This window comes from Rhinolophus sinicus, chromosome 2, assembly GCF_057876585.1.
Source record: "Rhinolophus sinicus isolate RSI-liver-muscle chromosome 2, RSI-T2T, whole genome shotgun sequence".
NCBI lineage: Eukaryota > Metazoa > Chordata > Mammalia > Chiroptera > Rhinolophidae > Rhinolophus > Rhinolophus sinicus.
In genome coordinates, this window is record NC_142502.1 from 31,915,460 (window position 1) to 31,940,270 (window position 24,811).

General features: G+C 32.2%; 1 protein-coding gene across 14 annotated transcripts in view; it reads left to right on the forward strand.

Annotated features, from left to right (window-relative positions):
* Positions 1–24,811, forward strand: part of PTPRK (protein tyrosine phosphatase receptor type K) — a 504,015-nt gene that overhangs the window by 461,486 nt on the left and 17,718 nt on the right. Inside the window, exons 14-25 of one of the 14 annotated variants that reach the window (XM_074333559.2) lie at positions 796–934; positions 1,946–1,987; positions 4,063–4,092; positions 9,063–9,223; positions 11,058–11,093; positions 15,433–15,617; positions 17,223–17,310; positions 18,377–18,453; positions 18,649–18,666; positions 21,277–21,313; positions 22,702–22,799; positions 23,203–23,319. In XM_074333559.2, coding sequence (XP_074189660.1) covers positions 796–934; positions 1,946–1,987; positions 4,063–4,092; positions 9,063–9,223; positions 11,058–11,093; positions 15,433–15,617; positions 17,223–17,310; positions 18,377–18,453; positions 18,649–18,666; positions 21,277–21,313; positions 22,702–22,799; positions 23,203–23,319 — 1,028 coding nt within the window. Of the gene's footprint in view, positions 1–795; positions 935–1,945; positions 1,988–4,062; positions 4,093–9,062; positions 9,224–11,057; positions 11,094–13,090; positions 13,103–13,969; positions 14,167–15,432; positions 15,618–17,222; positions 17,311–18,376; positions 18,454–18,648; positions 18,667–21,276; positions 21,314–22,701; positions 22,800–23,202; positions 23,320–24,811 lie in introns of those variants that run through there. The other 13 variants (XM_074333553.2, XM_074333554.2, XM_074333555.2 and 10 more) reach the window with 13 other exon arrangements.

Sequence of the window (24,811 nt, forward strand, 5' to 3'; positions counted from 1 at the left end):
AACACACACACACACACACACACACACACAAATAACTCTTCAGATGGTTACTGGAGCTTATAACTTGGTTAAAGATTATAATTTTAATTGTGTGTATATGGGGGATGGTGGTGACTTCGAGAAAGGAAATGAGGACATAAAAAAATTGAAAAAAGAAGGATTTCATCTTTTCAAAGTTCTGTTTTCTGAGTTTATTATCAGGGTTTTATTTGTTAGGAGGAGGTGACATATTTCTTGATGTTTTTCTTTTCTTATTCTTTTCATCCCCCAACCCAGCTATTCATTTCCAATCTTATATATCAACTCATAAACTCACACCTTCAGCATTTGGACTAGGCGTTTGACTTAATCCTTGTGTCTCAGGCATGCACCAGTGAAGGTACTTGAAGAGCCAAGCACAGCACCCGGCACTTGAGTAGTGGAGAGGGCTTTGCTGCTGAATGAAACCATAAACAAATGCAACTCTCAATCTGACCACATCTCTTTCCCATGTACTATTTGCTAAAAATCTTGTGTTCTCACTTTTAAGGGCATTTGGTGAAAAATAGTTCACCATTCCCTTTAGTTATTTCTAGATTTCTGTTTTATTTTTTTCTGTTAACAAAATCCCTATTCAGAAAGATTTTTCCTGAGCACTAAATACCTCATGTTGTAGTTCAACATGCTTCTGTATTTATATTTTCAGATTATTTTTATTTAGCTAAATTAAGCAAGTTGCCTTTGTGTAGTAGTTCTGTAGTTTCCTTTCTGTGATCATTAGCTCCTTTCAGTAACTTATTTTTTTGATTCATTTAGCAGCAGCAACAGAAGAACCAGAAGTAATTCCAGACCCAGCCAAGCAGACAGACAGAGTGGTGAAAATAGCAGGAATCAGTGCTGGAATTTTGGTGTTCATCCTCCTTCTTCTAGTTGTCATATTAATTGTAAAAAAGAGGTAAGGCCTGATTTCATTCTGTCCCACTCACTTATCATTTATGTCACTAGTTTTCAAACACTTTTGTTTCCTCAAGCTCTTTTAAATTAGAACAAGCAACAACAACAATTGCATTTTAACCATGTTGCCAGTATCTGAGTCTATTCCTCATGCTTTTAAAATAAATTCTTATTGGATATTTGCTGTTTAATTTCAGATATAAATACCTACCTTTTGTCACATTGACCTTAAAATTAATATATTAATTTAAAAATCTCAAGTGCAAAGATACCTGAAATATTAATTTGTCTTCTACTTGAAGTATTATTTATTAAGACTGAGAAAATAATGATTTATCATGATACTTGGGTTATGGTCTATGAATTATTTTGTATTCACTCTATTTTTTCTAAGTGTTGGCTATAAATAAGATATGAGAAGAACATAAACACTATTTTGTGAAATTGTATATTAAATATTCACTGACTATTTCAGCACTTTAATATGAACAGTCAACTTTTTAAAAATTGATCATTAGTCTTTTATACTGTATCAACTAATATCGCCATCTTCTGGAATTATACAAAGATATTAAGATGTACTAGAATTTAAACTAAATTCTATTCTGGTGATTAAAGTATACTTCTGCTGAAAAACATTTAAAGTATACAGTTTTTATAAGCTTTTTCCATTCTATAAAATCATTATCTATAAGGCATTGTCTTAGAAACTAATACAGCTCTCCAAAATCCAGTTATATGTTTTAGACAATAATGAAATTGGGAAGGACTTCTTTAAAAAATCTTTACCTGCAGAGTACAGCCCTAAAATAGTTTTGTATATAGAAGTGTTTGTAATTTATGAGTTTTATTGAATAATATAATAAATGGTGTTGATTACATTACATTAAATAATATACTATTTGTACTCAAAATAAATCATTAACAATATAGATAAGATTCATACTACATGTTTAATGATTCCATCAGAGTTTATTTTAATGTATTGCCTCTTTACAATTATTCCCTGGAGATATATATGTTGGAGAAGACACATCTGCATTAGAAATATTAGGTATGCATTATAGTGTTTTGTGTTAAATTAGCTACATACGTGCTTTCCCCAATAGTGCTTTCTCTTTTTTGCTGTTGTCTACCTCTATAGTTGGATAATACATCATATTTGAGACAGGAAGATTTAAGTATTTTAGTAATACAAATTTGCCAGTCAATATCAACAAAATCATTGTCTTATGTCTCAATTTGTGTGAATTTATATTTGGAAAGTTAACTAAACAATTTAGAGTGAATTTAACTTTGCTTCACGATTAAAATTATTCCAGTCCCTTCAGATTAGATATGAAAGCAAGAAAATGGCCTCTGAGTATGTCCTCACTCAGTTAAAATTGGGTTAAATTAATCGGATTTATTTGTTATTTATTTGAAAACGGTTATATGTTATTGGAGTCTTTCTTATCCATGGCTTTCTATTGTAGAAGTAATATAAAAGTTAAAACCTAAATTTCCTAAAGTACAGCAAAACAATCTCTAAGCATGTCCTCCTCCTCCCCCACCTCTTCTTCCTCCTCCTCCTCCTCCTCCTCCTCCTTCTTTTCCTCCTTCTTTTTATTCTTATTCTTATTCTTCCTCCTCTTCTTCTTGTGGGTAAAATGCTCTGACAACTCGCTAAAATTACATAATGTAACAAATTATTTTATCTTTCATATTTGAAATGGTTGGATAAATGAGCCTGTCTATAGAATGTTTAATGTTTGAGTATTCATAAACAAGCTTTAATTGATTACCTCTTGGTAGAAAGTATGCTAAGGCTTTTGTTTCTCATCCTCAGTACCTCTATGACTAGGAAAAGTTGCAATTTTATAGATAAAGTCACATATTTAGATATATTACCTTCCAATATGTAATATTTTAACTAAATTACTTGAATCCCTTACTTGTCTAAGCAACTTTGTAATGACTTTTACTCATATGTTGTGTGTCACACTTGTATCCTCTGTGATTTAATCACAACTATATTGTACATACACAAAAGCATAATTATTATAAAAGTATTGGATAGTATCAAATTTAGGTAAACAATTTTAGTATATAATATAGTTTCCCTTTTAATACACAAATTTATAATAAAAATAATAGAAAGACAAATTATTTTAGCCTTTTATGATCTTTATTTTTATGCAAATTACTAAGTTTCTCAAGACTTCACCCTTCACTAGGAATAATATACATAAGTGTATTTCGCATGTTGAAAAAAGTTCTGTGTATTCTTGGTTGTTGTGTAAAGAAATGGTTTGGAATTCAATTTAGTAAAATTTTACAGCTGAGGGTATATATAAAGTAAGTTTTTTTAGGCTAAGAAAAGGGATATTGCATCTTTCAAAACGCAATTTCATCTTTTATTTAATCACTGTTGAATTATTTCCAAGTGTATTCCATTTTTTCATTGGTTATGTATTATATTTTAAATGTGCCGCATGACTACTTTAATAATTCCAAACATAAATTTGAAATTATGTTTTAATACAGTAAATGTTTGTGTATGATATCATGGTCACATACATCTACTGTAGAAATACCTTTGTTTACATATACTGTATGGTGCATATGTATATTCACATAATATATGTATGTACCTGTGTACCATTAAGATATAATGATTTGTTTATAAAAATTTAGTGTCATTCTGCATATATTCTATTTAACCTAATAAATATTTATGTTTTTATCTATAGAAAAATAGTCAATTTAGTGTACAATTTCTATACACAGCTGTTCCATCTGTCATGACATTTAGATACTAATGGATGATATTATGCTTAACTGCATGTTGAAAATACACAATCCATTTAATTTTTCAATTTTTTGGTTATAAAATATATCAGCATGTTATTTTTTTCTCAAATTATGTATTTAAAATTTTTTTTTCTATTGCATATCTGTCTAATTGCATGGCGAATATATCTAACCAATGCATGAGCATATTGAAATACAAACAAACAAAAAACATGAATTTTATTTTATTTCATTTTGTTTTTAACGCACATTTTTCTGCTTTATTGAATGTGACAGAGTCACGCTTTTCATTCACCATTGCTTCTCTTTTTCCACTGTCTGTGATTTGCTTGCCAGGAGGAGCTACTATTCTTACTCCTACTACCTGTAAGTAGAAAATGGGTGATATACGACTTTACGTGTGTTAAAGATGCAGTATCCCTTTTCAAAAAACACAACAAAAATTTTTAAAAAGCAAGATGTTTGCAATTTTGGTGAGATTTCAAAAAATGTGTTTTTCTGGACTCTAAACCTATAAAGTTTACCTAATAATTTATTTTGTTAATCTTTTTTAAAAGGGATATTGTATTTCTGTATGTTCAGCTACTTTTAATTTTTGTTTCAATTTTTCATAAGTAGCTTTAATCTACAGCCAAAAACATCATTTATTTACTTATGTCAAACCTGTGCCTTATCAATATGATACCTCACTCATCTGGTAGAGATAGTGGTTATAACTCACAAATCCCAATCTTTGTGTAACAGTGTTATATTTGACAAAATGTCCCAAGTGATGTATTCATTGAAGAACATTCAAGAGTGTATCCACAGGATGCAAATCATATCAGAAATGGTTGTGATGACATCTGTGTCCACATATCCAGGAATCCAGGATGACTTAAAACTTCAGGATGAACACCTTTGGTCTGGCCATCTAGGCAGTCAGTATGCTCTTGTGAACACAAATGGATAAAAATCATAAGACTGCAGTGACAAAGAAATAAAAATTATTTTAGAGACGAAAATTGTTTATTTTAACTTAAATAGGACTATTATTTTATTAAACCAAAACCAAAATAAAAATTAATATAGCCTCTTCAAGCTACACAAAGCATACATAGATGTCACATATCTCCTCTTCTCTACCAAAGTCTTAGCTCATCCTGTAATTAGGTATGGACTGTTAGTTTGTATGAAGATGGAGAGTATTATCTATTCTATTTCCCTGGTCATTTTCAGTTTGTTACATTAGATTCCAGGGTATCCATCCAATCCAGAAGAATGATATAACCAAGTACTCACAGGCATTGCTTGATCAATGTAAGACCTAAGGATTGTGATTACATATATATGGGGCATATATCCCACAGTATTTATTTCACGAGGTAAATTTAAGCTAGTTTTACAACAAAATTTGTTAAAAGTCTCAATGAATGCAACAGAATTCTGCCAACATTTTAAATATTACAGACATTTGGCTTCTTAAAATTTTCTGAACAAGCAGGTGTAAACTAACTGCTCCTAGCTTATTGTGATGAATCATAATATCCTTGTTAAATCATGTTGGATGAAGCCAAAGGTAATTAACTGTACCATTTCATACAATGATGGAGCACTTTTCCTCTTTATAGCCCACTCATATATCCACCTGCAGAAGTTTATGCTGTTGGCTGCTTTGATAATGAAAGTCATTTGCACATCTGTCAAATTCAAGTAGTTGCAAAATGAATTGCTTAACTGTCCTGAAGTGCACATTATATAAGCTTGTTGTTCACAGGGATACAAAGCATCAACCATGCAGAAATCAATAAGTATTTAATTATGAAAATTTCAATAAGCTTCCCATTAACCATCCATGTATTGATTGTGTTAGAATGGGATTGACTTTTAGTGAATTGATAAGATTTCTGTATTTTAGACTTGGTAATAGATTATGACATGGTTATTGTAATACTTAGGGCTACGGACATTGTTAATCATGATTAGAAAGTATGTCACAGAGATATGCTTTTAAACGCTGCTTGAACATAGCTAATGAAGCTAATCTGAATTACAGATTTTTAAAATAAAAGTAAAAATAAATTAGAGTAGAATTTAAAAGTAAACTAGATGCGATCTTTGAGCTAACATTCATTGACATCATCATAGTAACTATCAGTTCTTGATCAAAACACTTAAATCTAATGTTAATTTTTATTCGTTTGGTAATAACCTGAATGAAAGCCTACCTCTAGGGCTGTTGTAAGAATTAAGGTATTAGAACCAAACTGATAGTACCTGGCTGGCAGATATTAACAAAAGTTATATTCCACTGTAATTTGACAACTACCGAAGGTTTGTGAATCTAAAAAGTAAAAATCCTTCCTTTCCCTGAAAACGTTTACCTGTCATGCATTTGACAAATTCATTACTTCGTATTTTTCTTTAATTTTAATACATGTATAAATTAATGTATATTTTTTAAATAAAACCTTAAAGTTTGAAGATGCCTTTTCTATTTTCTTTGAATGTGCCCATCTTCAAAATATTGACATTATTTTTAATCCAAATTTCAAGTTGTTATTTTTTTTCCAATTCCATTTCTTACAGCTTTTGAGGAATGAATTCATTCTTTCTTCTTGCCGAGGAAACAAAGATTAGACGTTATTTCTTAAATTATCTTTTGCTGTTTCAAAATTTTAAGATGGCAAAATATTTGTGCTGCATTCACATCCTTCTTAAATTTATAACAACTAATGTTTAACTCCTAGAGCAAGTAAATGCTTTATATTATAGTGTACTTTGTAATGTGGCATTAAAAAAAAAAAAAAGTCAGCAACTGGATATAGTATAAGAGCTTAGGCCTTGGAACCAGGTCGTTTTTCACTGTTCATTAGATAAATAACCTTGGGCAAGTTATTTAACTTGTCTGAGCCTCAATAAACTCATTTATACTGTTAGAATTCTCATGCCTTTTTCAGTGGATTGATCTGAGAATTGATTGAATTAACAAATGAAAAGTGCCAAGCATATAACAGGCCTAATTCATCCATTCCACAAGTATTTATTTGAGAGCCTGCTATGTGCCAGACGCTGCTCTAAGTGCTAGGAATGTGCAGATGGTTCTTCCCGTCATGGAACACACAGTGGGGAAAACGACTAAAAGGACAGTAGCAATGATGTGTGATGAGTGTTATTACAGGCAGAAAACATGGTGCTATAAAAACACCTAGCAGAGCAACCTAACCCTAGACAAGTTGTACTGGGGTTTGTCAAAGAAGCCTCCCTGCTGCAGTGAGACAGAATAGAAGTGAAACAGATATTGGAGATAAACGAACATTGTAGGTTAAAGAACATTAAATATCCTATATGAGAACCTCGAGGTAAGTTTGGAAAGTGATGAAGTGATGTCTGTAGCCTAAAATATGACCTTCTGATGTTTAATTTGCCACACACACTGTTTCAAAAAATAAAACTACTTGAAAAAAATCATCAAATTTAACATAAAAATTCACATTCACAACTTCACTTTAAAAATAGTTTAAAAAGCAGAAGCTCAACACTGGCATCAAATGCCAGTCGTCACTTTGGCAAGTTGCCCCCTAAACCACTCTCCAGTTCTCCACAGTCACCTCCCTTCCATAGGGCGTCTTACTACTGGCAGCAGCACTCATTTGTTTTAGTTGTCTGAAATGTATAAGGATTTTAGAGGGATGTTACCCCTTAGCCTAGAAAAAGAGATAAGTCTTTCAAAGAATAGAGGAAATATTGCTAATAAATGATGGTAGTGGTGGTAGTGGTGGTGATGGTGGTGGTGGTGGTGGTGGTGGTGACTGATGGTGTAGTGGTAGTCGTAGTAATGATGCTGGTGATTCTTATTATCCTTTCGTCATAGTTTTCTTATTACTAATACTGTCATTATTATTTCTAAAAAAATAATAATGCCATTTTTATCCCTAAAGCTTAGTTTATGAATGTCTTATTTAGGTGTCAGTTCTGCTGTGTCAGTATGTTGGGTACATTGGGTGTATGTCCCCTGAGGTCAAGTATTATAATTCTCAGAGTAAAATATCCTACACAGGAGTAGCTACCGAACTGCTAGATTAATGTTTTAAAGGAAAATCCTTTGGACATAAACACAACTATTTAATGAGCCTCTTAGAAAGTATTTGTAGTATATTTACTCTAGTATAGTTACTAATGAGAATCAGAATAGTATGTCCTTACTTAATAATGTAGCTGAGAAATGATATTCTTAAAACAACTAAAGAATACTTCAAGGCAACATAAACTGTCATAAACTTAGAAACATAATCTGGCTACTACAAGTTTTTAGAGTGCTTTTATTTATATCATATATAAATTGTGTTGTTAATGTTATATAAATGTTTTATATATGTTTAATATTTTTATTGCATGTTTCATGTGTAGCACTCACAAAGAACCAGAACATATTTTATATCCTTGATATATAAGATAAATATGTTAGTATTTGAGTAGCTCAAAATTCTAACTCTTCTATTTTTCCAAGTCCCCTAAGTCATTTGCCCTGCTAAATTTGTAAGGCATTTCTATAGTGGATACACTGCCATGTGGTTCTAAAACACATTTTTAGGATTTGACTATGTCTGTAATTCAAGATTATGATCATTTGTGTAATACATCTACATAGCATTTTTCAAAGTACTTTTCTTATATGGGATACGACCATGAAAAAAAAATACATATATATATATATTTCCCCTATATATTCCTGTGTATTTGCATTATATCTAGCTGTGGTTGATTCTTTAAGTCTCCAGAGCAGGTTGGGATTGATGTTTAAATATATTGGTAAATATGGTAATGCCACACATGTCGCAGTTTTACTGAATAACAAAACAGAGAATGAAGAATGGAATTGCTTTGTTTATTTTGCTGGGATGGCTATGGTAAAATAAACTTGAAAGGTATCCATGTTATTCCCCAGAAGACCTGCTAAAAGTTGATAAAAGAATTAATCACCCAAGAGGAAAACTGAAACTTCGTTTTAGCTAAAATTTTTATTGAACAACTCTAATATAGAAGTATTAACTTCTGGTTTTAATAAAGTATAGTTATATAGAAATTTATTTTAATGATAAAATACAAGAAATGGTAAGGGATTTGACAGCTTGAAACTTGAAATATCTATATGACAAATAAAATAGCTTTATAGTCACCAACAAATATTGTTTGAATGTCATACTTAAATCCTGAAATCATGACCTGAATTATGTTTAGAGTTTCTAAACCACATCTGTGTCCTTACCCTTGGGCTTTCCTGAACTACTTACTGCTGGTGTCAACTCTCCTTTAAACCTCACTCTAAGGTTTCCCTTTTGGGTTTGCCTTGGCAGCAAGCTTGCTAAGAAACGCAAAGATGCTCTGGGGAACACCCGGCAGGAGATGACCCACATGGTGAATGCTATGGATCGAAGTTACGCCGATCAGAGCACACTGCATGCAGAAGATCCTCTCTCCATCACCTTCATGGACCAACACAATTTTAGTCCCAGATGTAAGTTCTTCATTAAAATTTTCATAAATGAGTTTTGAAGCTCTTTAAGTCCACTCTGATTCAACACATTACCTTTTGAATAGTGAGAGAAAGTAAGAAAGGGAAATGAAAGAAACAGCTAGGAAGAGAAAACAGCTAGGATAGAGAATATTATGGAATTTATAAGAACTTGTTTTCAGTCTTGATACTAGATTTACTTTAACTTCAAAGTGAATGTGTTGTATTGCTATATCATAAAATATATTCATATACCTCTCAGACCAAATCACATGTCATTGCTTTAAATTAAAATACTTGATTGCCTACTTAAAATCAGTTTATGTCAGAATTTGTTTATAATTATTTTGCCATTTGAGCCTTCCTTTACACAAGATCAAGGTCTTTGTGAGATAAGAAACATAATTCTTTCTAGGAATTATTGGCATGGGTAAAATTATTCCATTAAAGAATTCTACAGACTCCAGGAGAATTTCAGTAATAAAAAGTGAACTAAGGAAAAGAGGAATCTACTACTTAAATATCTGGTGTGAAGTCAAAAGTTTAACTGAATTGGAGGATTGGCAGGGAATGGTGAAATCCATCCATCTATCCATCCATCCACTCGTCTATCCCTCCATCCATATTTTGAATTCCTAATGTTGATCTATGAATGCATGGTTTTAAAAATATGGTGACTGAAGTACTGTTTCATAGCACCTGATTTGAATAATTGCCTCACAATCAATATTAATCTTCAAATTTCCTATGAATTTGGTATTGTTTTCTATAGCACTGTCCTTGTTACTTTAAGTTACCTGACTCTGTTTCTCCAAATCCTCAAGTAAAATTGACACTTGAGGAAGGCAAATCATGTATATTCTTTGCCTTGTATATACAGGGGCATTCTGCCACAGATGCCAGAGCTTTGCTTACCCCAGTTTAGAAAACGCATATAAGGGAAGACGTAAGCAATAGAAGTATTATTTCTTATACAGATTATATTGGTAAGGCTGAGAAAATAGTGTTTGTAGTTTGTATGTATATTTATGTCTTTTTTCAAAAAGGAGGGTTGTTTTTCCAAAATGTTCAATTCGGTGAAAATTTTCGGAAATTACTGGCCCTAAGTGCAGCCCATCATTTTCCCTCATCTAATCAAAGTAGTTAGAAATGCTGTATGAGTCATTTTGGAATTTCATTGTAATTATGATAGGGTCTTTCTGATATATTTTATTTTTATTTTTCTATAAGATAAATGATAGGAAAGAATATAACATAACTGTTGAAAGTAAATTTTGCTAAAAATATAGATGTACCATCTAACAACTTGATTTGATAGTTAACCAGTTAAGATTTTGAAAGCATTTTTGTTCCCCAAACTTTTCTATCTATTGCCTATGTTTGTTCCTTATTAGGAAGCTTTAATTCAACTGTGTAACTATAAATATCCACGTATGAACTTGAAGAAAGGATTAAATCTATTTCTCACAGTTAACTGAAAAAAATGTATTTGGAATGAATATGAGATAATTATTTCTCTAAATACCTTGCACTTGATAGATCTAATCTGCATAGGTTTCCTCCCTAATTTTATGTCTTTATAATGTCATGTTGAATCTTCCTGGCTTTTTAAATTGAACGAGTACTGAACTATAATTATAGATGTACCTTTCCTGGTGTTTTGCGATAACCCAAGATGAAAGAGAATTTTATGTTTGCAGGTTATAGTAACCGAAGAAAGTTTAATAATTATGTTTCTTAAGAAAGTATATATCTATGTTAAAGGGGGGAAAAAAGAGTGTAAAATACAACTTTAGGACAATATATTCCTTCATGAGCTTTGTTTTCCTACATACAGTGCCCAGTGATCCACTTGTGCCGACTGCTGTGTTAGGTGAGGCCCTAATTCTTTATCTAATCTTTTTTTTTTGCATGATCCAACTTCCTTACATGAGTTATAACTTTGTCAACAGAGTAATTATTTGCAGTGCAGGATGCAGCTTGATTCAAAAATCATGATCATGGTCTTATTAAAGAGAAAAACGGTGGCCAAACCAATCAGATCTAGTGAATTTCAAATTAGTAAGGTATGCTTTTTTAAAGCAATGTATTCATTAATTCTCGGTTCTGTTCTATGTGGAGCAAAGTATAATGGCCTTTAATGTATGACTTATGTTTATACATGCAACTTAGTAGAATGAGGCCACATGCACACATATCAGGGCTCAATGCTACCTGAATTTTACATATATGAAAGTTTACATATAAAAATTTACCTGATGGAAAGGGATTTTCTAAATCATCCTAATTTTGTACTAACTAAAGAATACATTTCCAAGTGAACATTAGGAGTGTGAATTGGCTTCAGTTTTGTCTTTATTAAGAATTTATAAATACAGTTAAAGTTGCTGCAATATCTGTGCAGAGCTTTGCATTCTGTATGCACTTTAAATAAGTGTTATCTTTCAAAAGATTTAGAATGAGCCAGGGCTTCCCACTATATACCATCTAGACAAGTGATATTGCTAGCATTGCATAAGTCCTTTTCAAATGTAAAATTACATTAATTTTTAATCTCATTATATATTTCATAATGGAATGAACTTTATTTCAATGTGTACTCTATTCCTTGACTGATTTTACATGAGTGATTCATGACCAGCTTGCTTCTATGTTCACAAGTTCTGCATTAGTTTTACCCCAGCATTTCTAATATGATACTTAAGATTTAACCAAAGAAATGTAAAAATTGCCAGATAAATGTATCTTAAAAGTCCCCAGTTGTATATTTAAATTTCTTGTGAACATAAAACTTTAGCTTATGCATATACATTTTCTGCATGGTTTTTTTTTTAATCATGTATTCAGCATTCAATTACATTTTCAGATTATTTTGGAACAATACCTCTAATTCAGTAAAGTAAAATACACCTCTTTCTCACTAATATGGTAATTTAAATATATAACTTTATCATATAAAGAATATATAGTCTGAAAGAATCTGAAAGTCAGTGTTCTCTGTCTCTGGTGCATACACTCTCTCTCTTTCATGTCCACATCGTTAATGGCAGGGCAGTTTGCTGAAGAATTTTTCTCAAGGGGTGTCCCTAATCATGATGAGAAGGGGTCAGGAGTCATGATCAATGGAGAGGCACCAAATGCCTCTGAAAATGTCATCTGCTGTTGAGCACTGTACAAAGCTGTCAGCATCAAATTAAGAAGTAAAATTCAATAACAGTATTAAAACTCACTGGAAAAAAATTCGTTGCCTAGATGTTAAAATTGCATTACACTAATATTTTAAGAATATGTAGAATTGGGTCAAGTCTCAGTCCTCCTGTGGACTCACAATATAATGAAAATACCTTCTGTCTTTACTTCCTCATCTGTAAAACAGTATAATATTTCCTACCACACTTTTTCCACCGAGTTTTGTAAAGAGAAAATGAGATAATGTAGGTGGGTTTTTATTCACCTGTGAAGTTTCAAAGGTTATTATAATAAGTGTCCTGTGGAAAGGGATATTTATGTTTAAGGAAGGCTAGAGTTAACACAATAGAGTCATCAAACCTATTCATATAAATAGTCATAAGGTATTTTATTTCATTTTGAAAGTCAAACTGGTTGGTTTAAAAAAAATTGTTCTTTAAAAGTGATATCTCATTAATAACACATAGAAGTGATTTGTTGCATTTTTCATCATTCTTAGACTCATGGTGTCTCTAGTTGTTTGGCATCCAACTAATTTTGCGTATATAAAGCAATTTTTGAAATCACTTCAAATATTGCTTGATGTTAATATCTACTTACCAATTTAAAAAGAGATTAGAAACTTTGTATTAATTCATATATCTGTGTTTTTTTGTGCTTTACTGCTTCTTTGGGTTAAAGTCCCTATAACTGGTAAGTGTATTGCAAAGAACTCTAGAAAACCTTTCCATCAAGGAAATACTTGAAGTTATTCTTCTTAAATGTGTAATAAGGATAATGAGGAGTACATGTACTCACTACTAGTCACATTATTAGGTGGTTTAATGAGGTGGAAATGTATTGAGATTAAGAATTCATGTGTGATTATTTTAAAGAATACTGCTCATTGTACTACTGTGTTAAACCTTAATGCAAAACAAAAGATGCTGTCTGTTTCATATTGGGACATAATTATGTAAGATTTGGAATATAGGTGAATTCTGTGTTTCTCACGGAGGCTTTTACAAATGTAAATATTCTGCTGCTCCAGCAGGCACATGTGAGCTCTGGGGCTGCTCCATAGAGCAGCGTATTCTAGCGGGGGTGAATGCATTTCGCTTTTCTGACATGATTTGTTCTCTTTACTTCCTCATCCTAAGCTGTGTATTCTGTGATAATGCCCAAATCAGTAGCTTCCAAATTTAATTTTACTTTAGTGATGTTTATATTCTTTATGCCAGTTTATCAATTGCAACATTTTAGGAAAGGTAGATCAATTGAGTGTAGTCTCAAATGAAGAAGAGGAAAATTCATGAATTCTGTTTGCTAGCAAATGTTTGTGTGTATAGGGGTGGGCAAAACCTGAAAAGGGCATTCATTCATTTGAGTGGTTAGGTCACAATAGCCTCCACCAGGGGTATTTTTTATTTAATGTGGTATTTTTAGAAGTATATGCAAATTTAAAAAAATTGCACTCAGCCTAATAAGAGAAAATAAAGTAAATGCAATCAAGCTAAATTATAGAAGCACACAAATCTGATTGTGGGGTTCTTTTTTTTTTTTTTTTTTTCCCTTCTCCAGGAAGAAAAAATGTTTATCATGGGGACAACAATTCATTTTTTGCCATATCCTATTTGTAGAGTTGGTGATAGAACAGGCAAATGTACCAGCACTTGAAATATGTTTAACTGTTAATTAAGTATCATCTCTACAGTATGCATTACCATTTAAAACAAAAGTTCCCCTAAGAGTGTACTTTCTTTTCTGTTAATGAGTATGGCAGTATAATGCTTTTCAAAATAACACACCGTAAAACATTGGCTTTTGTTTTTGTTTTAGTTTTTCTAGTGGTAAGTTTAAATGTGATAAATATAATAAGCATGTTTCTTCTAATTGTAATGATTAGTACTATGGTCATTAAAATAATAATTATTCTTCATAGGTAAAATGTTCTTGTTCTTTTCTTCCTTCTTATGACATAAAGATGCTTTAAAGTTTCTTTTCATTTTAAGCTAATCATACAATTGGGATGGGGCCTACACTTAAATGTGGGTGGTAAGGGATTCAACTGATTTTATCTAATTCATTCATGGAAATGTTTATTGACTGCTTTGCACCAGACACTAGGAATAAAAATAAATGAATAAATAAACAAATAAAAAATAGGACTCTGTCTCTGCACTATAAGCAATCAGAGTTTAGTGAGGAAAATAGACCAGTAAACAAATGATTAAAATGTAGAATAAATGAAATGAATGTAGAACAAGAGGCCATGAAATCATAAAGCAGGTGCTGTGTAGCTCAGCCTGGTTGTGCCAGGGACGAATCCACAGGAAATACCTACAGAGACATACCAGGTTTCTTTCACATAGTAGCGAGAGGAGGCAAAATATCTTGACAATGAAAACAACAACAATAATAATAATAAACCAAGGGGACAGAGATTGAGTATAAATGCACATGTAACCTGGCTAGCAGACACAGCGGGTCCAGGAAATGAGTCTGTAGAATGCCCGTGTTTCCTAGTCTGAAGTGTATCATGGTAAGGAGCCCTAGGTGGCAGGGTTCAGTAGGGCTGCAAGGGCAAAGAGAGCAGCCCTGTGGGGATGGGTTGCCTACAGGGAGGTGGGAATATGGGTGCGAAGGAGTCTGTTCAATTTAGTCGACAATGAAAACACCTCTCCAATTGACAACTTGATCTTCTGGTCCCACTCTATAGTGCTATGACTGCAAAGACAAGAACGCAGTAAGAACCCAGCAAAATCTCCCACTATCTTTTTAAGAAGTGGATCAGATATATCTACATCTCATAACATCTGTTGTCTTGCTGATATAAACATAATGTACTCTGACCTCATACCTTGCGCTGAAGTAAAAGGCTTTGTATTTATGGGGAGGCTGCCCTAGGCCCGTACTATATTTCTTTCCCTTCCTCCTGTTGTCAGAAAGATCTTGAGATCTTAAAAATCTTCTTTGTGTAGTGTATATTGAACAAGATAACTTTGTCTTTTTTCTTTAATCTTCTTGAATCTGAAAAATGCCAGATGAGAACCACAGCGCTACGGCAGAGTCCAGTCGTCTTCTTGACGTACCTCGCTACCTCTGTGAGGGGACAGAATCCCCATACCAGACAGGACAGCTGCACCCAGCCATCAGGGTGGCCGACTTACTGCAGCACATTAATCTCATGAAGACATCAGACAGCTATGGGTTCAAAGAGGAATACGAGGTGAAATTTCAATACTATGTTAAATTTTGTTTCTAACCAGGATACACAGTGGAAGTTCACAGTTTTCCTCCGTTTAGCATAACAAGAAGTGGAATTCTCTATAAACTCTCTAAACCTTTATAAGTGAACAATCAAGTGTGTATATGGGGAGACGGGGTAGATGGATTGAAAGAAAAAGGTATGTTATTTAAAAACCACACTGTTAGACCTTATATTTCCCTACTCAAAAATTCATATTAGTCCCATTGTATCATTACAGATTCTATCATTTGAATGACTTAAGTAGTAGGTACTTTTCTGCCTCTTCACTTGTTGACACTCTGTTGAGAAATGGGATCAAGCTTTGTGTTCTAAATGTACTAATTGTCACTTTTAGTTTTGTTTTGTGCATTATTGGTTGAGGGTGGCTAAGAAATAAAACAGAGCACTGCAAATCCAGACATTAGGAAGCCAGAAAAAGCATGTGGGAAATTCTCCCAACCTTATTTCATCTTCCTATTCAAACCCAAATACCAAGATTTAAACTGTAAGGGAAGTGATTTAAATTAAACATCCCAATAAACCTAGTACAGTACAAAGGACACAGTTCCTTTGCTACATTCACTTACTGAGAATATCAGTCTGGGGCATAGAGGAAAGCTCCTCCACCACCAAACAAGTACTGCTCTACACACACGTTTAAAGTGCAAGAATCCAAGCAATCATTTACTTTGAAAGACCATTCAGAATACATCCCGCTTCATGAAGAATCCTCTCAACTCTACATTTTCTTTAGAGTACTTGTATACCTTAGTTTGGGAGTGAATACAATTCTCTTTAAATTTTGAAAGTTGGTTTTACATGTATGCCGGAAACACTGTGCTGTGGTAACGAAATAGTGCAAGGAATTATAATGTTCTGCCAGAGCGGCTTCTTCTTGCTCATTTCATGTGTATTCCTGTGTACCTCACTTCAAAGACCGTTGACTCTTTGAAGACCCCATTTCCTGTGTTGAGCAAAGTTAAAGTTTTTCTGTAAAAAGAAATCTATATCGATATTTTAAATCGCTGCATATGATCATTAAACAAATCAACAAATTCATCTGTTCCAAGATTCTTGGAGATGGTGACTCTTTTTAATTTTCATAAGGCCTCTTGTTGTAGAGACTCAATCTTTTTCATGATCTTCAAAGAAACTGAATTGTGATGTATTGCACATAATGTAATGAATGGTTATGGCCGAAAACAGGTTGGTTATTTTTTCCCCCCTATTATAAATGCAAAAGGAAGCAAGTTTAAAAAATAATTCATTAGAAGTAGTTTTGAAGTTTTTGATGCTTTTTCTACTTTCATCCCACAAAATTATAGCGATCTTAAATTTGAAATGTTTTTAAGGTCCTTTTTTGTCTAAAGTTGTTTCTTGTCCTTAATTTGAACTCAGCCCAATCCAAGTAGGAGTTCCAGCAAACAAGCTTTGAGGTCTGAAATTGTAACTTCTTTACTACTGTAGGACTCCCTCCCTGAGAAAGTGGCTTCTACTGCTTTGGTCTGCAGAACAGATAAACCTCATTCATGAAAAGGAATTAAATTCAGTCTACTTGTTAATATTTTCTTTTTTTTTCCCCAGAGCTTCTTTGAAGGACAGTCAGCATCTTGGGATGTAGCTAAAAAAGATCAAAATAGAGCAAAAAACCGATATGGAAACATTATAGCATGTAAGTTCTCATACAATTCTTAGTGAATATAAATATTGTGTGTAGAAGTTAAGCAGTAACTTTAGAAGATAAACAGTAAGAGAATCCCAGAGGATGGCACATCTGTTTATACAGTAATCTTTTTAATAGTAACACGGCATTAGCTATTGGCAATGACTCAGAAATTGTCATCATCTTCATTAATTAAATTGACTTACACGCTTCACCCTGTGGAGATACTTCTGTTTGATTTTATGTTTGCACACAAATGCATGGGGTGTTATTAAGAAGCTGAGAATATCAGGATAATGAAAAGAAATTCTGTAAATTGCTGTAACACCTCCATCAAATATATTCAAAGTGGGAGTGTTGTTCTTTCTGCATACCTTTATTGCTTCCTTGGAGCCAGTGTCTAAACTCCAGTTGCTCCATGTTATTTATCATTAGAGACTTCCTCTTCCTTAAGTCTTCAAGCTGTATACAGGGATAAGTAAGCTAATTATTATGTGACACCACAGAAGCAGTAAGGAAAGTAACATAATTTAGCTTGTAACTAGCTACTTATTTACTTTGACCACTCTATTCTCAATTTATATTATTTTAAAGTATCTTATGAATGCATCAAAATTTAACCTTGAGTCTCAAGAAATAAGAAGTTGAGAGCAGGGGTTCAAAATTCATTACCTGGTTCCATGGCCCATTTGCTGTAAAGTGCAGGGGAAAGGATCCTATCCATTTAAAATCATGCCTAAGAAGCCAAATTAGGAGTTAAGGCAAGTTTAGTACCTTAGACTAGTCCGTAACTCGAATGATTATTCATCAGACATCACCATGTCCCGTAAAAGCTTCCTAACTATGAAGATGTTAGTCATTGAAGCTTTATTTACGGAATATTACAGTTATAATAAGTAATGAGCTCATTAAAATTCTTGTATTTCTTCAAATAACTGGTGGTTTAAAATATTTATATAGTTACAGTGGGTAAGCTCTTATCAACCATTAAACGATTTCAAGTCTCTACCAGTGTCATTGTCTCAGAACAGGGGAGATATTTAATAGCTTTTGTTTTATTATTTAACATTTTTAGATGATCACTCCAGAGTAATTTTGCAGCCTGTTGAGGATGATCCTTCTTCAGATTACATTAATGCCAACTATATAGATGTAAGTATTTTTATAGTTCAGTGTGCCCAATTTGTTGGCTTATATATGTAAATCTTTTTGCTTGTTATTACCTATAAAGTGATTGCTAGCTTTGTAAAATAAAGAACAAACTGTACACTTTTCCTTGTTCTACATCCTAGTACTTACTGACGTTGTTGTGCTTTCTTTCACACCTGACTTTGGTTTGGGCTGTAGATTTGGCTGTACAGGGATGTAAGTACCACTATATGTAAATAACAGTACCTATTATACATATTCAATGTAACTACTCTTAATTACAGTTATTACTAATGCTTACTACTAGTTATCTCTGCATGCTTCACCTAATTAGCCTCATACAGTTTATCTGTATTTTGTTCATTTCTTTGTAACTCCTTTACATGTGTAAAGATCTATTTTATCTCCTTCCCTTTTCTATGTTTAGAAAAACAGGACCATTTTTAGCTTTTGACAATTTATTATGTACTTGAGTTTTATTTGTTGATGATTTGTGTTTCTGACTTTTACCCTTCCCTAAACATATGTGAGAAGCTGGATAGTATGATGTGTATTAGTGTTTCTGAAATTCTACTTTTTATATTTGACTTCTGATGTGAATAATGGTAGGGAAACTATTTTGTGGTGTGTGGTATTGGTTTGTCAAGTGTTAAAATTACTTCGGCAAAATAATTACCAAATTCCGTTTGTAAAATATACATATCACACATATATATTGAATCATACAAATAAAAAAATCTTATTTTGATCATATATTTCACTGTAAATTTTACTTAAAATATATCTACATGCAAATTCTTTATTTAATAAAAAATAAATTTCAAATGAAAGATAAAATATTGTTAAGGAGGCAAACATAACTTTACATATAAGAATGACAGGCTCTTTTTTTATACTTTTTGGTTCAAAATCACATCGGAAATCATGGGAATGTTATTTCATCTCTCTGAGCCTCAGTTTCCTCATCTGTACAGTGGGAATAATGACAGTACTAACCTTATCGCTTTGTTGCGAGAATTAAATGGTGTAATTAATGCATGTTGAGCATTGAGCACAGTGCCTAGCATGTATTAAGCACTCATTAAACATCAGCTATTAAAAATAGTAATAATTCAAATCTAGGTGTGCTAAAATTAATCAATTCAAAATATGCATTAATTGGAAGGCAAAAGGTAGAAATATCAAGTATTACAGCATATGTGTATACATTTATATCTATAAAAGATATGAAATTTAGGACCCAACTTTTTCTAATTTCCCTAAAGTGGTAACAATTTTATTACATTTATTAAGTTCATATTTTACAGTTATTTTGTGAATTGTAATTATAATTTTGAATTAATAAATTTTATTAAGTATAGCCTCTGAGTATATGGGTAAAATTTCTGATCCTCATTTTACTCTCATCGAATATTTTAAATTTATCAGACATCTTAACATGGAAAACTATGCTATTGGTCTAAACTTTAGAATAAAAAATATCAACAATTCTCTACCAAATTTGTACTTGTTCTTACCTATTTAGTTTAACCTTGGTTTTCTTCCAAGACATATACACTGGAGCCTTGTTATCATTGTATTTAATGGTTCATATGTTAAAAGTGTGCTCTAAATCAGGCTGTGTTTTTATCCAATATTTGTCTTAAGACCCCAGTGTATTTTGACTGTTTATACACACTTTCATAATTTTCCCTTTCCCATTAGTTTGATATACTTACTTTTAGAATTCCAGCAATTGGTATTTTTTTTTTTCATGAAAAACAGGAAATGAAGTGCTTATAAAGCTTGGGGGGAAAAAAGTTCCATAAAACACTGTGCTATGTTGGTATATCAAGAAATAGAAAACTCAAATTTGCAACAGTATAGCATTCAACCTATAAGTTTTAAGATTGGAGATCTCAAACTTTTATATTTGTATTGAGTTGCCCACACCAAAAATGTAGATAAATTGTACCACAGGCTTTTACTAAAGTACTTTGGTAAATACACAACAAACACAAGGCTCAACCCCATTATTCCATTCACATTTTTGCCCCTCGTGATCTTTTGGAATTCAAACCAATTGAGAGCAACTAACAACTTACTCCTTATCAGGACTAATTTCTTTATTGAAACAATATTAAATGTTTAACCACATAGAGCTCTTGGCACATTATAAAAAGAAGAAAAAGTACCAAACTTTTTGTTCAGGATAAGATATATATTTTAAAACTCCTCTTTCCCTATATATGTGTGTACCTATAATTATGTGTGTGTAAATTAGTATTATCAGTGCACACACACAGAATAGTTTGGCAGATTCCTGAACATATTAGACAACAGGAATATTCTCCATAAAATCTCAGCAGGACTTTGATTTGATGCACACATGCATTGTCCAGCTTTAACATTGGAATGTTCTGTTATTTTCTTTATGGTTCTAATATGTCGTTGTCCATTTGTAATGCAGTGTGTTGTACTTTGGGATGGTAAAATGAAAATTGGTATTTTCAAACACAGTTTTGCAAGGAATGAATGACTGAAGATTAACATGAAGGCATAAACATTTTAGTGAAACCAAACAAAATCTATGATGTTACTCCCTAGCAAATAAATCTCGGTCATGCAATTTATAGTCTAATCAGAGCCCTTAAATATTTAATTTCTGTTTTATTTTTACGTTTCAGATAACGTAGGTTTGAGAAGTGAACTATAAGTTCACTACTCATTTCTGGACTTTTTACTATAACTTAATCTTAACAGGTGGTTGTCTTCATCTTTTTATGCCTTCATTCATTTATTTCTGATACTGATGTAAAATTATGACCAATTTGTTCTCTATTTTAGGGCTACCAGAGACCAAGCCACTACATTGCAACACAAGGTAAAACTTTGTCTTTTAAATGTTGTAGAACAAATTTGTGCTTATTTATTTATCAGTGTTTTTACAGAATTTTGCCTTAATTATCTTAAAAAAAAAAATGAGCTCTTCTGAGAAACACTGCTCTTTATTCATTTGTATAATACAGATTGTTTTATCTGTGTAAAATGTATATATATTAAAGTTTGATTTTTTTTTTTTTTTTTTGTAATTACAAGTAAAAAAGAAGCTGCTCGTAGTTTTTGTGATTTGGCTCTTAGTACCCTCATGTCCCAGAGTACTAGTCAGTAGTACAGAGGAATTACTTATTTTTAATGAAAGCACAGGAGGTCTCAACTCATATAAGGTGCCTGTTTTCTTTCCTGAGTCTGTCGGCCTGGAATGTAGCAATACTCAAGACCAACTGTGATAATGAGATGTTAGATTATCTTCTAGCAATTTTTTTACAAGTCAAGGATGAGACAAAACAAAGGGCTAACGGGAATTTTATCAAGTTCATTCTTTGTGTAAAATAAGAAGAAAGTAGGGAAATCTTGTTGTGGCGGCACATTGGGGAATAAAATTATCCTAACTTCAACAACAAAAACATCTTTAGTTATTTCTGCAAATTGACCTCTGGCCATCAGAAGAGAAACCTGTACTCCTATTTTGTAAAAGAGGAAAGTAAAACAAAAGCTGTTTTGCTGTTTTGACAGAGGTCATTTTTAAGTGGTTTCACATATTTTTGGAGTAATTGAGTTTAATTGGTTGGTGCACAACTAATTGCGGTTTAAAAGGTTAAAAATAATTGCAAAAACCGCAATTACTTGTGCACCAACCTAATATAAATTATTTAAAGTTAGAAAGATTATCCATGGTGAACAATATTCTAGTTTTATGATAATGAGTAGAGTAGGGCCCAGGAGATGCTTTTGCAGTTTGAGGATGGTACTATAGGATAAGATTAGGGTGTGCCCTTACATGTATGATGTTTCTTCATTAACCACTAAAAATGCACTGTTTATAAATGATGTGCATATATTTAGTTGGTAATAAGTACTATTTGGCTGATAGTGGCATAAGACATCCTATTTTCACATGTATTTGAATATTCATTAAAGTAATGCATTAGTGACTTATATAAATACTCTGAAACCAGTGATATCATCTTCTAAACTGGGAAGTATAGAAGACAATTTGAAAAACAAACAAACTTGTACATGTCTGTTTTTGCCTATAGAGTGAATTTAGATATAAACTGAATTTAAGTTCTTTCAGTAACATTTTGTGTTAGACCTTTAATTTTCTTTTTTTGGCTCTTTTTAGTTTGCATTGTTTTTCATCTTTTCTCAATTTCTTATTAACTGAAAAATTTCTCTGATAACATAATATTCACATTAATTTTTTCATAGGCCCAGTTCATGAAACGGTGTATGATTTCTGGAGAATGATCTGGCAAGAACAGTCTGCCTGCATTGTGATGGTTACAAATTTAGTTGAGGTTGGCCGGGTAAGAAGAAATAAATATATATGTCATAAAACATGAGTGTGTATAACTTGAATAGCAAAACATAACAAACTTGAAATAGAATATTGTTCAACTGACAAAAATTATAGGCATAGCATATCAAATGAGTGCTCCCCTACGTGAACCTTTGATGGCTGAGAAATTGTTTGATTTCTCATTTGGTAATAAAATAAGCTTTGATTATGTACCAGAATCTAATTGCATTATCAGGCTTGTATATTTTTATGAGATCTTTCTATTTATTGTGTAACAGAGTCTTTTCTCATTTTTTAAATCTTTTAATTGTATTTTAACTGTGACATGAAGAGTTAACATTGAGATTAAACCATCGTGGTTCATGTGTATTATGTGTTAGTTTCACCTATGAATTCTTTTTGTCACTTAGGTTAAGTGCTATAAGTATTGGCCTGATGATACTGAAGTTTATGGTGACTTCAAAGTAACTTGTGTAGAAATGGAACCACTTGCTGAATATGTAGTTAGGACATTTACCCTGGAAAGGGTAAGTACCTAATGTTTTATTTAAAAACATGTATATTGAAACTTTTTTTTTTTCTCTTAAAGTCCCGTCAAGGTTTGTTTTGATGATGCTATACATACATTTATTCATTTATCCATTCCACTAATATATATCTGAGAGAATACCACGTGCCAGACATGTTTCTAAATCTTAAGAGCTTATAGTCTGTTAAGGGGAGACAGGCAATAAAAATTAATAAATAAAGGAATACATCATATGATCACATGAAAAGTACTCTGAAGAAAAATAATGCTGGGAATGGAAGTGGGGAATATTGCTGAAGTAGAAGAAGGAATGGTTTACAATTTTAAAAAGTTGATCAGGAAAGGATTCATTAAGAATGTAACATAACAAAGCCTGAAGGAAGTGAGGGAGTGAGTGATATAACTATATCTCAGGTAAGAATTACATCCCAGGGAAGTTAACCTGGGGAAAAATCTTTCTGATGGATGGAAGAGTCATTTCAGAGACCCTGAGGCATGAGTATTCCTGTCACAATGAGAAACACCCAGGAATCTAGGGCATTCAGAGATGGGAAAGAAATATGAGGTGAAATCAGAGAAATTACAGAGCCAAATAAATGAGGCCTTGTAAGCCATTATGATGATTTTAGCTAGTATTAAATGTAAGGCAGGCAGGCATTGAAGGGTTATGAGCCCCGGAGTAAGTAACATGATCTGACTTATTTTTAACAGGATCCAAAAGACGAAAATACAGTGGGTAGTGTAAAGACACCGAGATAAGGCACAGAAGCAATGAAGCACGTTGTTGCAGATACCATTATTACATATATTCCTTTGTATATCTACAAAGATATATGAGCTTTAAAGTATTGATGTCTTTGACCAAGAATTTTACCTTCCATGAATCCTAAGAAGTATATTTAAACTACAATAACTTGATTGACAGTCTTGGAAAATTATAGATGACATTAAATATCCAGCAGTAGAAAGATAGTTGCATTATTATACATCTATGATCTAGAAGTGCCATTCTTTACAAATGTTATTGTAAGTATTCTTACCAACATTAAAAATAATTAGAAATATTAAATGGAAAGTAGCATTATACAGAACAGCATAATTATTATTATCACAACTATGGAACATCTATGGAAATTTCTTAGAGAAATCAAGTAGCAAAAAATAAGCAAAGATTCAGGAGATTTCAAAAAGAGAACCATCAAGCTTGATTTAATGAATAGCTAGATCCCATTATTATGGAAAGAGAGAATACGTAATATACATTCTTGTGAATTTGTGAAACTTTTATGAAAATCAATCATAAACTTAGTTATAAAGAAAACCTGAATACATAACAAAAAGTCAAGATGCTTTCCAAAATCCAACTGAAAATAACAACAAATTACTGACCCATGATACCGCAAAAAAAAAAAAATTCCTAGAAATCATCAAAGCCTCTTTTGAATAATCCTGAAGGAAAAAGTACCTCTAAAATTATTCTATAACAATCA